The sequence below is a fragment of the Nycticebus coucang genome, chromosome 13 (assembly GCF_027406575.1).
Source record: "Nycticebus coucang isolate mNycCou1 chromosome 13, mNycCou1.pri, whole genome shotgun sequence".
Classification (NCBI taxonomy): domain Eukaryota; kingdom Metazoa; phylum Chordata; class Mammalia; order Primates; family Lorisidae; genus Nycticebus; species Nycticebus coucang.
The window spans coordinates 591,021-607,245 of record NC_069792.1 but is presented as its reverse complement, the minus strand read 5'-3'; the positions used below and the strand labels follow the sequence as shown (position 1 = coordinate 607,245).

Here is a 16,225-nt window from a genome sequence, read left to right as displayed (position 1 = left end):
CCAATTTTTGTCGGTTTTTAAAATGTAACTGATGAAGGTCTGATGGTAGCCAGTTGGGAAATAAAAAAAAAAAAAAAAAATCATAGAAGAAATGGGTTTAGAAAAAGACCCAAAGGGAAAAAACTATCTGCGTAGGTACAAGTATTGCTAGTCAGGAGGCTGAGGCAAGAGAATGGCCTAAGCCCAGGAGCTGGAGGATGCTGTGAGCTGTGACAGCACGGCACTCTACCGAGGGCGATAAACTGAGACTCTGTCTCTAAAAATAAAGAATATCTCTCTTATACCAATTATCTTTTTAGTACATTTATTTCCCTTTTTTGAAATAAAACTCACTGTACAGGTTTATTTGTTTTAAATTAATAAAAGATTGGATTATTTTAAGCAAAGGATTTGCACATTGATAAAGAGGTATATACTCTAGGTCATTTGACAGTAAAGAAAAGCAGAAAGTAAGAAAAATTATTAATAGATGACAAATGAAAATTCATCATTTTAAAGACAAGTACTAGGACCGGGTGCGGTGGCTCACACCTGTAATCTTAGCACTCTGGGAGGCCAAGGCAGTGGATTGTCTAAGATCACAGATTCAAGACCAGCCTGAGCCAGAGCTTGCAAGACCTTGTCTCCAAAAATAGCAGGGCGTTGTGGCGGGCACCTGTAGTCCCAGCTACATGGGAGGCTGAGGCAAGAAAATCGTTTGAGCCCAAGAGTTTGAGGTTTCTGTGAGCTGTGACACCACAGCACTCTACTAAGGGTGACAGACTAAGACTCTGTCTCCCAAATAAATAAATAAAGACAAGGACTGTTTTTGTATTTTTGTTTTTTGAGACAGAGTCTCACTGTGTCACCCTCAGTAGTGTGCTGTGATGTCCCAGCTCACAGCAACCTCAAAATCTTGGGCTCAAGCGATTCTCTTGCCTCAGCCTCCCAAGCTAAGGATTATCAGATTTTTAATGATACAGCAAAGCCTTATCATTTCACATTGCACTGACTCATGTTGGTGTCCTGATGTAGACAGGTCAGCTCTACGTGTCTCTGAGGAGCAGAGGCTGCACTGTCTCACGCTGGTGTCTGGACAGGTCAGTTCTGCGTGGCTCTGAGGGGCAGAGGCTACACTGTCTCATGTTGGTGTCTGGACAGGTCAGCTCTGCGTGGCTTTGAGGGGCAGATGCTACACTATCTCACACTGGTGTCTGGACAGGTCAACTCCTCGTGGCTCTGAGGAGCAGAGGCTGCATTGTCTCACGCTGGTGTCTGGACAAGCAGCTCTGCGTGGCTTTGAGGGGCAGAGGCTACACTATCTCACGTTGGTGTCCAGACAGATCATCTCCTCGTGGCTCTGAGGAGCAGAGGCTGCACTGTCTCACGCTGGTGTCTAGACAAGTCAGCTCTGTGTGGCTCTGAGGAGCAGGGGCTGCACTGTCTCACGCTGGTATCTGGACAAGTCAGCTCTGCGTGGCTTTGAGGGGCAGAGGCTACAACTATCTCATGTTGGTGTCTGGACAGGTCAGCTCCTCGTGGCTCTGAGGAGCAGAGGCTGCACTGTCTCACATTGGTGTCCTGATGTGGACAGGTCAGCTCTGCGTGCCTGTGAGGAGCAGAGGCTGCACTGTCTCATGTTGGTGTCCTGATGTGGACAGTAGCATGGCTGTGACGGGGGAGAGTGTCCCTGTTTGGGAAGTGCATGCTGAAGCACTCGGGGTGCTAGGGCATCAGGTTAGGGACTTCCCTCCAGTACTTCAGGAGAGAAGTCTCGTGGTAAATGCCCAGGTTTTCTGTAAGTTTATGATTGCTTAAAAAAATAAAGTAACTTTGGGCTGTGCCTGTGCCTCAAAGGAGTAGGGCGCCAGCCCCATATGCCGGAGATGGCGGGTTCAAACCCAGCCCCGACCAAAAACTGCAAAATAAAAGTAACTTCTAGGGGAATATTCTAAGACTAGATATTCTTGTTTTTTGAACTTTCACCATAATACTTTTAGAGTGCATCAATAATTCCTCCTGAATCAGTTATTACTCGTTATAACTCTCTGTGGTTTTCACAACATGGTGATTTTTCTACCTTCATCATTTCCTTCATCCTGGTTGGCATTCTACTATAAGAAATAACTTTCCCTTTCCTTCTGTTTATTAATCTGTATTATTAGGGACTTGAGGATTCTTTCCTTGCTCAGTGGTCTGGTGTTCATGTGCAGGTTGCCCAGGTCTGAGTGTGCGGTGTGGGCCCTGCCCTGCTTCACCAGGACCCTGCTCTTCCACGTGTGGCTCCATCAAGCCCTGATGTGATCAGCCACCTCTCTAGGGAGCCCTGCTCATTTGGCAGATGATGGTGTTTAAAAACAGGACAGCCACTGTTAATATTTTTTGTTCTGGAAACTTAATGATTTTAAATTAGGATTTCAGTGTTTCTATTTGTCAGTGTAATGTGTTCTTCCTGATATTTATCAAGTAATGAATGCTATTTAAAACTGATGTTTGGGCTTGGCACCTGTAGCTCAGGCAGCTGAGGCGCCAGCCACATACACCAGAGTTGGCGGGTTCGAATCCAGCCTGGGACTGCCAAACAACACTGACAACTACAACCAAAAAATAGCCAGGCGTTGTGGTGGGCACCTGTAGTCCCAGCTACTTGGGAGGCCGAGGCAAGAGAATCGCTTAAGCCCAGGAGTTGGAGGTTGGTGTGAGCTGTGATGCCATGGCACTCTACCCAGGGCAACAGCTTGAGGCTCTGTCTCAAAATAAACAAATAAATAAATAAAACTGATGTTCGATGGGCTTAGCACAGTGGCTCACACCTGTAATCCCAGCATTCTGGGAGGCCAAGATGGGTGGATTACCTGAGCTCAGGAGTTCAAGACCAGCCTGAGCAAGAGTTGAGACCCCATCTCTAAAAAAAATAACTGTGTGTTGTGGCAGGCACCTGTAGTCCCAGCTATGTGGGAGGCTGAGGCAGGAGGATTCACTCGAGCCCAAGAGTTTGAGGTTGCTCTGAGAGCACGGCACTCTACCCGGGTCAAGAAAGCGAGACACTGTCTCAAATAAATAAATAAATGAATAAATAAACAAAACAACTGATGTTTGTTTGTTATTGATAGATGAGACCAAGAATAGCTGGGAGTTGTCAGCACTCTCTCAGGCTGCCCAGAAGGGATTTACAAAAGCTGTGTTAAAGCACCTGAAAAGGACAAAGAACACATCACTGGTAAGAAACCCTTTGTAATTTCTTTACCTTAAATAACTCAGAGAACAGATTGTAACACTTATAGAAAGTAAAAATTTTCATTTAAAATGTTACTTATTTTTGCATACAAATTAAGAGTACAATCTAGAAGCAATTTCAACACACAGGAGTAAGTTGACTGTCTGAGGGACTGTAACATGTGGTCAGCACAGGGAGCTGGGCCTGCTGTGCTGACACGCACACATGGGCATATCTGGTCTGTGAGAATCAGGTCAACTTACGGAGGTTCAGTGTAGGGAGGGGGTCAACTATGGAGTTTCACTGGATTTTTAGCAATTAAAATACAAACTGTTGGGCAGCGCCTGTGGCTCGGTGGGTAGGGCACTGGCCCCATATACCCAGGGTGGCAGGCTCAAACCCAGCCCCAACCAAACTGCAACAAAAAAAAGCTGGGTGTTTTGGCGGGTGCCTGTAGTCCCATCTACTTGGGAGACAAGAGAATTGCCTAAGCCCAGGACTTGGAAGTTGCTGTGAGCTATGCCGTGGCACTCTACCGAGGGCAATAAGTTTTTTAATTTATATATTAAAAAATATATAAATAAATAAATAAAATAAAATACAAACTACATTAACTAGTTGGTTTATTGTTTTAATCTTCTTTCCCTATTTGTCCCTTCCCTTAAATGTATTTAGTGGACAATAAAAGGTAAAATGGTTCCTATTCAACAAACAAGTGAGAATACTGATGACATGTAAGAGTTTCGTTTACTGATTCACTCTTAAATGTATCATATTTCAATTCATGCTACAGTCTTTCGGTGATAATTTCTTGAGGCCAATTTTTTTGATGTGAGCCATCTGATATAATTGGAAAAAAAGATTTAAATAGAGAAAACTGAATTAGAATAGGGAAAATACCAGTTTTTGGTACGAAGTAAAAATTAAAATTTGAAAAACTTGCTGTCTAAAACTGGTGATACGGATTTGAAGATCAATTCTTCCCACCTCATTATTTTTGACAGTTTTTGATTGACAAAATTGAATGAATTGAATGGTGGTCTGAAATTGTCCTATAATTTCATCACACGTAAACTTAGATAAACTTGCTTGAGCATATCTCTAATTTTGCAAATAAAATTTCTTTACAGATATACAATGCCAATTCCTTAGGACCGTGGAGCTCTAAATGTGGGCCTCTGGGGGCTTCTGGGTACAAGGCCAGGATATAATGACGGGGAACACTAGGTCCCGTAGCATTTTCCTGGTATTTGACCCTGAGCACAGGTGTTTTCATGTGCTGTGTGGTAAACCCTCATGCAGTATGATAGCTTCTGGGGGAAAGTGCTGTGACACTTAACCTGGGAGCGGATATAGCCACTTTCTTCATGGACACCATATTTTTTATTTATTTATTTTGGACAGAGTCTCATTGTGTCGCCCTTGGCAGAGTGCTGTGGCATCACAGCACACAGCAACCTCAAACTGGGCTTAAGCAACTCTCTTGCCTCCACCTCCTGAGTAGCTGGGACTATAGGCACCTGCCACAGTGCCCAGCTATTGTTTTTTTGGTTGCAGTCGTTATTGTCCAGCAGGCTGTGGCTGGGCTTGCACCCACATACACCCACTTGGTGTATGTGGCTGGCGCCCTACTCACTGAGCCATGGGTGCCAAGCCACAGACACCATTTTCACTTGACATGACAAGTGACAGACACACTGTGGTTCTCAGTCCTGGCTGTCTGGCAGACATTTCTTTACAATGAGCCTGCCACTTCAAGAAAAACCTCTGAAACCTCTGTTGCCAATGGTAAAATTCAAGTTCTTAAGCAAAAGGTAAAATTTTTGAAAACTTGTAGCAATCATATTGACAACTTTTGTTACTTAAAAGATTTTTCCAGTGAGATTAGTAGTGCTATTTACAAATCTTTTTTGCATATGGAATGAAAAGTGTCCACACTTGGAAGAGCTGCATAATCTAGGAACTAGTGTTTTCAGATGAGTAATACATGATGTCGCCAAACCATGTGTGAGTGAAAAATCCATTTGAAGTGCAAGATAAGTGGATTTTAACATAATAGAGTATATACGGTTTATGGCTAAGAGTTCAGCTTCCACAGTGTAACTGCCACTGGTTCAGTTTTGGTATGACATCAAAGAAGAATAACCACAATTATCTAAAAAGACTGCCTAAATACCTTTCCCTCTTCCAACTACGTGTCCGTGTGAGGCCCAAGCCCCGATACTGCCAGAGCCATCTGCCAGTGAGCCAGACTAATGGAGTCTGCACTAGTGAGAAACAAGGCTACTCTTCTGAGGGTTTTTGTTTGGAAAATACAGTTTTTTTTAATAAAAGTATGCTATTTGTTAACAGTTAATGGGTTTAGCAATTTTCAGTAAAATGGCTATATAATTTCTAAGTTTGAATTTCTAATGTGATTAATATTGATAAATATTACCCATATAAATAGCTCTTGGGGGTTCTTGATATTTCTTAAGAATGTAAAGCATCCTGCCAAAAAGATTGGAACTGCTGGCCTAGGAAATGGACATCTAGCTGCAAAATTGGGAAGGATGGGGCTTTTCTAAATTTTCAATAAAATTAATACTTCTATGTAGGATATAATTAAACAATAGACCAACAATAGAGAGTGTAGTAAAATAGATTTTTTTCCTCTTCTCTTTAATTTCTGACCCATTTGTAATTACAGTTATACTGTTGTTCAAACTTGCAGAATGAAGCACCGTCCTTAGAAGGAGTAAGGATTAGAGTAGTGCAAATGCTCGGCTCTCTGGGAGGGCGGATCAACAAAAATCTCGCAACAGGTAAACATACCTTTAAAATACATTAATTTCTGTAGATACATTTGTACTTTGATTTGGATATAAATGGATTATAGTCTATACGTTCTCATTCCCATATGTGATTTACGTATTTTTAAGTAAGATTATAAAGAACATTTGCCTGGCTCACGCCTGTAATCCTAGCACTCTGGGAGGCCAAGGCGGGTGGATTGCCTGAGCATAGGAGTTTGAGGCCAGCCTGAGCCAGAGTGAGACCTCATCTCTAAAAAAAGAAAACCTGGGCGTACTTGGGAAGCTGAGGCAAGAGAATTTCTTAAGCCCAAGAGTTTGAGGTTGCTGTGAGCTGTGACGCACAGTACTCTACTGAGGGCAACATAGTGAGACTCTGTCTCAAAAAAAAAACATTTTGCCTGATAAAATGCTTTGTCTGTATCCATGTAATTGGAACAATTTATTATACTGTCAGGAAAAGTGTTGTAGCTTGATTTATTATGCATGTTTTCCATTTTGTAACAGAACCTCATTTGACCTTCATGTCTATACTTGATCTTATCCAAAAGCCACGAAGCGATGACACTATTCCTCACTGTTAGGAGAATTCAAAATTAATCTTTTTAAAATCTAACATTCTTAATTTTGGATATATTTAGATTGTTTTATGCAAATTAACATTTTGATTAGTAAAAATTTATTCGTATTTTTACTTTTGAAATTTGATGTTAAATATACTAGTGACTTTTGGTTATTTAGGAAGTTAGAGTCTGTATTTTAAAGTGTTTTAAACAGTATTTTTTGTTTTTTTTGTTTTTGGGGGTCTTACTTTGTCACCTTCAGTAGAGTGCCATGGAATCACAGCTCATAGCAACCTCTACTCCTGGGCTTAAGCGATTCTCTTGCCTCAGCCTCCCAAGTAGCTGGGACTACAGGTGCCTGCCACAACGCCCGGCCATTTTTTGGTTGCAAATGTCATTGCTGTTTAGCAGGTCCAGACTGGGCTTGAGCCTGCCAGCCTCGGTACATGTGGCCGGCCCCATAACCACTGAGCTATGGGCACTACCTCCTTGGTATTTTCGTGGCCTGCTCTCTTTCTTTGACCTCCACGTTCGGTTGGGCGTGAGAATGTTCTTGCCCTCTCTCCTCACGGTCCTATTTGCTCTCAGCCGTCTGAGGGCGAGGGTTCTGCCATAGTGTCTTGTTTCACCCACGCACATGCCAGGCACAGAAGAGCAGACATCTGCTAAGTCCTTGTTAACTAACCTTCGCCACACCCATGTATTCCTGTCTACCTAGCATTGCTGACTGGAGATAGGGCCACCTCCCCTGGGTCCAGTCTTTGGCTTAGGCCAGGCCCAAGGACAGACACGAAGCTGGGACCCAGGAGACAAGAGGAGAGAAAAGAGCCATGAAGGCCCACTGCCATTGTAGAGGAGATGGGTGGACAGGGAACCACTGCTAGGTCTGTTTCTGGAAGTGGACTTCAGACCCTGTGAAGTCCAAGAGGTTAATCAGTAGCCTGCTGTCACCAGCTCTCTGTGACCCTGATGTTGGGCTCTACTCAGGGATCTAGGCTTCTAGGCTCCAACTTGACTTTTCAGAGCAGAACTGGAAGGTCAAAGTCAGGCTATCTTTGGCTTCTCTCTCTTGGACAGGCAGAGGTTAAAGGTCAGATGAATCATGGGGCTCACCAGTAGGTGCAAAGGCTGCTGCCACTCTGCCCCACCCCACCCCACCCCAAACTCTGTAGTTTAATTTTTGTCTCTCCTTCTGCCAGACCCTAAGCTCCATTAGCATTCTTAGATACCGGGGATATATGAGGGTCTGGGTGGAGCTGGGATTCTACAGGGAGCCCCTCTTGGAGATCCAGGCTGACATCTTAACAAGGCTGCTCAGAGTTCCCACGGGGTCTGGGCCAAAAGCTCTTTATATAGCAAGCCCAGCACACATGCCTGCCACTATGAGGATCTGTCACCTTTGCCAATCTCATCGCCCTGATCTGAGCCCCTTCTATCCTACACCTTAATATACCTTCTCATTCCAGTATAAATCTGATCAAGGCACTGCGCTCTTCAGTCCTTCAGCAGCTCCTCCCAGCTAGGGCGGCAGTTTTGATGGCTCAGGACATCAGGGTCTGGCAGAGTGTGGTGTAGGGAGGGTGAAATGACAGCAGTGGGGACAGGACCAGGATCTGTCCCCTACACGTGGCTGTCAGGCTCCCAGTTTTTGACCAGTTGATAGGGTCACTGAGGAGGTCGTAGTAAACCAGATAGTTGTTGATATCCAAGGGGAAACCTTCAGGAAACTTCCTTACTCAGTTCACAGCCAGGATGTGGACTTGCTCCCCACAGAGTGCAGATTTCTTGATAGACTGCTCCTCCTCCCACTTGACACTTTCTGGACGATGGGGGGTTGAGAGCAGTGGAGTTTCTGCCCTCCCCAACCTGTCATGACTCCCATCGCCATCTCCTCCTCTCCTCTCCTGCCCTGCTGGCCAGGTCCAACCCCCTACCTCCAGCTCTCACTGCAAAGCAGCACTGGGCCGCCGAAGGCCAACAGCAAGTCCCCAAGTGGGAAATTTTTAATAAAAATATTGCTCATTTACCCTTTGTCCACAAAATATCTTAAGTAACTCTGAATTTGGATTATTAAGCATTTGAGTGTGTTAGACTTTAAAATAGTTTTATTTTAAATTAAATTTAGAAATAGTGTTCTAGGGATTCCTAATGTTGTAATTGCATGTCTGAAGCATTTTTAAAATAAGAGGTGGGCAAATATATTCATCAAATATATTTCAAAGTATAAAAGCACTCTGGCTTAATGAGATGTGGAACAGTTGGAATTAGGAAAATTTGGGGCGGTACAAATCTCTTTAAATCTTGTGAACAGCTGCATCCTCAGATGAAATGATGAAGAAATGTGTGGCATGGGACAGAGAGAAGAGGCTCAGCTTCGCCGTGCCCTTCAGGGAGATGAAGCCCGTCATCTACCTGGACGTGCTCTTGCCGCGGGTGACAGAGTTAGCTCTCACAGCCAGTGACAGACAAACTAAGGTGCTTTTAGTTCTCATTTCACTATTTAGAGCCTATTGCTTTTAAAAAGTATATCCATTAGGACATAGAAAATATATTTCAGCCATTGCAGTATCATTAATTTTTTATTTTCTGTAATATAGTAATTAGAAAACTCACATTATTAGAAGTCAGTGTTATTGATAAATAGAAGTTAAGCATAAATTACCTTAATATATGCTAGCTTGGCAAAGCATTAATATACCAAAAGCTTTTCATAATAGAAAATGTAGTACAAAAGGCATTTAAAGTCATATTCAGTTTGTGCTGCACTTCATTCTGGGCCATGAGGAAAATAATCTCAAATTTTTTTTTTTTTTTTTTTTGTAGAGACAGTCTCACTTTATGGCCCTCGGTAGAGTGCTGTGGCGTCACACAGCTCACAGCAACCTCCAACTCCTGGGCTTAAGCGATTCTCTTGCCTCAGCTTCCCAAGTAGCTGGGACTACAGGCGCCCGCCACAACGCCCGGCTATATTTTTTTGTTGTCGTTGTTGCAGTTTGGCCGGGGTCGGGTTTGAACCCGCCACCCTTGGTATATGGGACCAGCACCCTACCAACTGAGCCACAGGTGCCGCCCATAATCTCAAATTTTAATGCAAGCATACCTCAGAGATATTTCAGGTTCTGGAATAGCAGATCAGAGCAATAAAGCAAACATCGAAATAAAGCACATCATATGAGTTTTTTAGTTGTTACCTTTATGCTATAGTCTATTAAGCGTGTAGTAGCATTATGTCTAAAACACAATGTACTACATACCTTAATTAAAAATTAGTGCTAGGGCCAGGCGCGGTGGCTCACACCCGTAATCCCAGCACTCTGGGAGGCCAAGGCTTGTGGATTGCCTGAGCTCACTGGTTCGAGACCAGCCTGAGCAAGAGGAAGCCCCCATTTCTAAAAATAGCCAGGTGCGTATGCGGGAGACTGACATAAGATAATTGCTTGAGCCCAAGAGTTTGAGATTGCTGTGAGCTATGACACCAGAGCACTCTACTGGGGGCGACAAAGTGAGACTCTGTCTCAAAAAAAAAAAAAAAAAAAAAATTAGTGCTAATGAAATGCTAACTACCCTGTTTCCCCGAAAATAAGACAGTGTCTTATTTTAAGGTGTGCTCCCAAAGATGCGCTAGATCTTATTTTTAGGGGACGTCTTATCTTTCCTGTGAGTAGGTCTTATTTTCGGGGAAACAGGGTAGGTGAGCACATGCTGCTGGTGAGATGTGCTTGTAGATTTGCTTGATGCAGGTTTGCCAGCAAACCTTCCATCTGTTAACACATTATCTGTGAAGGGCGGTAAGATAAGGCACCATAAAATGAGGCATGCCTGTATTACCAGTTTCCACAGTGCTTCACAGATTCTGTTACTAAAAGTGATAGTTGAAAATGTGCTGACAGATTGCGCAGGCTGTATGTATAGTTCTGTACTGAGACAGCATTGAAATGTATTTCTTTTTTTTTTTTTGAGACGTTATCTCACTTTGATGCCCTCAGTAGAGTGCCATGGCCTCATAGCTCACAGCACCCTCAAACTCTTGGGCTCCAGTGATTCTCTTGCCTCAGCCTCCCGAGTAACTGGGACTACAGGTGCCCACCACAGCACCCAGCTGTTTTTTAGAGATGGGTCTTGCTCTTGCTCAGGCTGGTCTCGAACTCTTGAACTCGAGCAGTTCACCCGTCTCTGCCCCCGAGTGCTGTGATTACAGGTGTGAGCCACTGTGCCGGGCCTGAAATGTATGTCTTAAGAATATATCAGTACCAATGTCAGAAGTTCTTAAATTTCAATTCTTAACTCTTAGCTAAAGAGCAACGTGAACAGAGGCATTAATTTTGTATAAGAAGTGCTACTTTTAGTTCATTTATATTTGGGTTATATGATAATTTCCTTCAGTAAAAGTTTTTCTTCTTATAGGACTAGGGTAAGTAACATTTCAGAGTAGTCTTCTCTTGCCATCAACATGATAACTTAAACCTGTTGATCTCCTGGCCTACTTAAGGTTGCAGCTTGTGAACTGTTACACAGCATGGTTATGTTTCTGCTGGGCAAAGCTACCCAAATGCCTGAAGGGGATCAGGGGGCTCCTCCCATGTACCAGCTTTATAAGCGGACTTTTCCTGTGCTGCTTCGTCTCGCCTGTGATGTAGATCAGGTAAGGGAATGATTGTAAATTTGAAATAGTTGCAAAAAATATATATATACATATATATATATTTAAGGCAAGCATGAAACAAAGTTTATCAAGAAAGATAAAGATAGATTTACAGAGTAAGAAGGTTTACAAAATGGGATACATTTGCCATAGATAGTGAACGGACCTCTATTGCCAGGGCAGGGTAGGCTCAGAGTCCTCAAAAATCTTTTTTAAAATTTGGTTCAGCTCAGGGATCAGCACAGCTTGCTGCATGTTGATGTCACCTGAGGATTCTTTTTTTTTTTTTTTTTGTCACCCTCAGTAGAGTGCTCTGGCATCACAGCTCACAGAAACCTCAAACTCTTGGGGTCAAGTGATCCTCCTGCCTCAGCCTCCCAATTAGTTGGGACTACTGGTGCCCACCACAACGCCTGGCTATTTTTTTTGAGACAGAATCTCGCTCTGGCTCAGGCTGGTCTCAAACCCATGAGCTCAGGCAGTCCACCCGCCTCAGCCTCTTAAGTGCTGGGATTACAGGTGTGAGCCACCGTGACCAGCATACCTGGGGGTCTTTTAAAAAATTATTCTTCCCAGCTATTACCCCACGTGCTCTGATTTAATTGCTCAGGTACCTGAGCTGGGAACATGGATTTCTGAAAGTTCTCTCTGCATCTTTTAACCCTTTGACAGTGAAGCTTCTGTTGCCGTTTGAGGCTGCAGGGATCACAACTGTTAGGATATCCGCACGCACCTGGGCATTCTTTGTTTCTTACTAATCAAAATAATTCACCCACATTGGTTTCAGTTATTTTAGGCACAACCGTGAGAAATACTGAGAAGGAAGTGTGTGATGTTTGTAGACGTAAGTTAGGTAACAGAACAGTATTGTGTTGTCCAGTTTTTGTTTGGAAAATATACAAGGCCTATAGGCCTCATTTGTACAAATGAACAACTGGTTTGAATGCCTATAGGTGTTGTTCTTAGTGCCTCTGAGTTTGGGGATTTCTGTTGTGTTACAGTTACTGAGAGTCTATATTTGTATAGAGGTAAGTTAGCTATTGCCCTCTAATGGATGGACTCAGCCTTTCACAGAGTAGAGAAGAAATGAATAACTGTGGTCAGCAGTCATGGAAGAGACTGGAAATGATGGCAAGCGGCCCGTTCCTAATGACTTTATGAACAAATGTCCCCAGCTGCCATGAAGCAGAAAAAGATAGAAATCCAGAGCATTGATAAAACTGGCATAGCCCTAATGTCAGGGCTACCCCCATAAAGAAAACAAAACACAAAACTCATTTATAAATACAGATGGAACATTCTTCAGTGTATTTGAATGAATACAATCCAGCAATGTGTTAAGATGCACTATGATTAATTAGGATTTATGGTTAAAACTGGAAATTTACCACAGAAATAGATTTAAAGAAGCAGTGATCCTCTCCATAGAAGCTTACTAGTCATTTAACAGCACCTGGTCATCTAGGAGTAGTCTGATATTATCTTTAACATGATGAAGAACATGTGCCTTAAGCTTGTAGCCAAATCATCCTCGGGAAAGCACTCATGCTCCTTCGAGTGTCTGCCCCCAGCCCTGGGAGTGGCACCTGTTGTGGGAGTAGGTGCTGCTTCAGTTGAGACCAGGTTGGTGGCCTTCAAGTCTAGCGTCTAAGTTTCTCACAGGCTGCGAGAGCCCCGAGGGCAGTCAAAGAGCCTGGTGCCCTCTGCTCCGTCTCCAGTACCCACTCGGCTCGGCTCTCCATGCATGGAGGGCAGTCAAAGGACAGTGGTCAGCTGGCTATTAGGTTAGGGCATGGGCACCACTGGTGATTCAGGAGGTTTCAGTCCACACTGTGAGAGTAGAAAGTGATGGAAGAATAAATATCAGGAAGGAGAAATGATACTTTGGATATAACTTTTTAAATCCAGTGAGAACTAATAAAGTAGGCCAGGTGTTGTGGCACTTACCCATAATCCTGGCACTTTGAGAAGCAAAAGGATTACTTGAGGCTAGTAGTTGCAGACCAGCCAGGACAACATAGCAAGATCCTATCTAAAAAAAAATAGAAAAATCAGATGGGCATGATGGCACATGCCACTAGACCCAGCTCTTTGGGAGGGTGAGACAAGAGGATGACCTGAGCCCAGGAATTTGAGGTTATGGTGAGCTGTGATGATGCCATGGCACTCTAGCCCAGGGAACAGAGCAAGACCCTATCTCAAAAATAGAAGAAAAAATCTGAAGGAATAATTGCTTCATCTTAACAAAGACAGATCTTGAAGGAGCAGCGTACTGAAGAGAGTCTTGCCCTAGCAGACACTATGAAGGGGCCACATGAAGTGTAAAGGCCGAACAGAGTTCTTGCTAAAACTGGATTAAACAGAGATGAAGGTGGGAGACCAAAAGAACTCTTGAGAAGAGTTCAGAGGAGCCTCACTCGGTCAAGGGAGAGTCTTTGTGACATATAAAAGAACAAATTACAAATAGAAAGTTAGGAGGAAAACTATTAAAAAAATAGAATAATTGGGCGGCGCCTGTGGCTCAGCGGGTAGGGCGCCGGTCCCATATGCCAGAGGTTGCGGGTTCAAACCCAGCCCCGACCAAATTAAAAAAAAAAAAAAAGAATAATTTAATGTCTGCATGTCTTTAGATCTTTTTCACTGATAACATAGTTAACATGAAGGTATATGGAGCTGGAAGTGGACTCTCGTACCACCCCTTCCCCACACTCCCTCCCAGGCAACGCTGCTCTTATCACCAGGGAAGCTTTTTGAATATACCCCAGACCTTTCTGAAAACACAGCTTGGCACGTGCATATATGTTTTGTTCTGTTTGGAAAAAATAGAAATATAGCATTCAGAAGTGTTTCTGTTTGTGCAGAGTGTGGTATCTGCTAATTGGATGGGTTTTATCTTTTGTCAGTACAAGAGTGGCATTTGGGATGTGGGGGAACCATTGGGAGGGGGTCATTATTTGCTTATTTGTAGTTGGATAAGGGCAACCTCTAACCAGAGAACCATTGTGTGAGTGTTCAAGATCAAGTTAATAAAGAAGAGTATTAGAAACCCACCAATATCTACCCTAAACTGTCCTCTTCCTTAGAGGAACAGTGAGCTTTATTATGTACGTTTTACTTTTCGGTCCTCTTCATCATAGAACTAAAGTAGAAAAGGAAGCTAACAAGACCGGGATGGTAGCACTGCGTAAGCTTGTCCTGCTGCTCATGCCGCCTCCGTGGCCTCTCCCAGAGTGGTCGCTGAGGCATGAAGGGGGCACGCTCTGACGGCGTTGTCTCCGCAGGTGACAAGGCAGCTGTATGAGCCACTAGTGATGCAGCTGATCCACTGGTTCACGAATAATAAGAAGTTTGAAAGTCAGGACACTGTCGCCTTGCTAGAAGCCATATTGGTGAGTAGCAATTAATTTTCTTCTTGCTCTTTCCATTGATTGGTCATACTTGATGTGTATTTAGAGCTTTAAGAATAAAGTTACCTGTCAGGATACCGAAGTGTAGCGTCTGAGCTGGATCATTTTGTCTTTTTGTTTTATTTGTGAAATGCCATTATGATGAACACAATGCCATGTTTACTTACTAAAGTAATACTTTTCAATGTCCACAACTAAGTGGTAGTTCACGTGTTTTTGTTTTGTTCTCTTTTCTGGGAGGATGGCTATGAATGTGACAGATTTTATCTACTTTAATGCGGGTGTGTGTGTATGTTGAGGTTGAATGTTCTTAGACTTTTATCAGAGTTACGATAACTCTTTTTAGTCACAAATCGCTTGTAGTACCATGCTTAATTTAAAGATAAAGGAAAGTTTGAACAGAGCCAGTTTTCTCCTGCACTCACATTAAACAACAGAAGTGCGCTGGAAACAGGAGCTTGCCTTTCGCATGTAGCTGTTCTGGGACTCGTGAGGGGTTAAGGGGGTGGCCCTGACTCCCTGAGGCAGAGGCTGAGGTTGGCTCACCTGTAGTCTCTTTTACTTTCTTTCTTTTTTTTTTTTTTTTTTTGAGACAGAGTCTCACTTTTTTCACTCTCAGTAGAGTACTTTGGCATCATAGCTCATAGCAACCTCCAATTCTTGGGCTCAACCGATTCACTGGCCTTGGCCTCTCGAGTAGCTGGGACTACAGGGCCCACCACAACACCCAGCTATTTTTATTTTATTTATTTTATTTTTTTGAGACAGAGTCTCAAGCTGTTGCCCTGGGTAGAGTGCCGTGGCATCACAGCTCACAGCAACCTCCTGCTCCTGGGCTTAAGGGATTCTCTTGCCTCGGCCTCGGCCTCCCAAGTAGCTGGGACTACAGGTGCCTGACTGTTTTTTGGTTATGGTTGTCATTATTGTTTGGCAGGCCCGGGCTGGTTTCGAACCTATCAGCTCTGGTGTATGTGGCTGGCGCTGACCCTTGAGCTACAGGTGCCGAGCTGCCCAGCTATTTTTAGAGGCAAGATCTCATTCTGGCTCAGGCTGGTCTTGAACTCGTGAGCTCAAACAATTCACCTGCCTCGGACTCCCAAGTGCTGGGATTACAGGCGTGAGCCACCACACCTGGCCGTCTTTTCTTTTTTTAATAGATAACATTTTTTTAGTTGTGTAACTGGTAGTGTCTTTTGACAATTATTTTATGGGTTCTGAACTTGTACAAATAACTTTACATTAGATTTCTTTAAATGTCATCTTACTTGGCTTTACTTACTATTTTGGCCTATCATTTTGTCATATATTCACTTTAGAATCAAAAGCCCCACTTAAGCATGCCACGTTTGTCCAAACAGACATCCTTTCATTCTGTATTTTTGTAAATCAGTCCCAGTTTGTATCCGTGTGTCACTTTCTGTTAGGTTTGAGATGAACTAGAGGAAACAGGGACATTGATGAGAGGGTCCAGAGAAGGAAGTGAAGGTACGTGTTGTGTCTGGGAAGACTCAGATTGTTTTGAGTTTCAGTTGCTTAGGAGCACTGTGGAAACGAGGCCGGGAGGTGTTGGGCAGAAGCGGGCGTTGGGTGTGGGGCAGCTGCACACCCTTTCTGCCCGGGACAGA

At 43.5% G+C, this 16,225-nt stretch overlaps 1 protein-coding gene across 1 annotated transcript in view; it reads left to right on the top strand.

Annotated features, from left to right (window-relative positions):
* PRKDC (protein kinase, DNA-activated, catalytic subunit) overlaps positions 1-16,225 on the top strand; it is a 163,241-nt gene that overhangs the window by 33,149 nt on the left and 113,867 nt on the right. Inside the window, exons 22-26 of the mRNA XM_053558364.1 lie at positions 3,093-3,199; positions 5,910-6,000; positions 8,863-9,026; positions 11,041-11,193; positions 14,475-14,582. Of these exons, the coding sequence (XP_053414339.1) occupies positions 3,093-3,199; positions 5,910-6,000; positions 8,863-9,026; positions 11,041-11,193; positions 14,475-14,582 (623 nt within the window). The remainder of the gene's footprint in view (positions 1-3,092; positions 3,200-5,909; positions 6,001-8,862; positions 9,027-11,040; positions 11,194-14,474; positions 14,583-16,225) is intronic.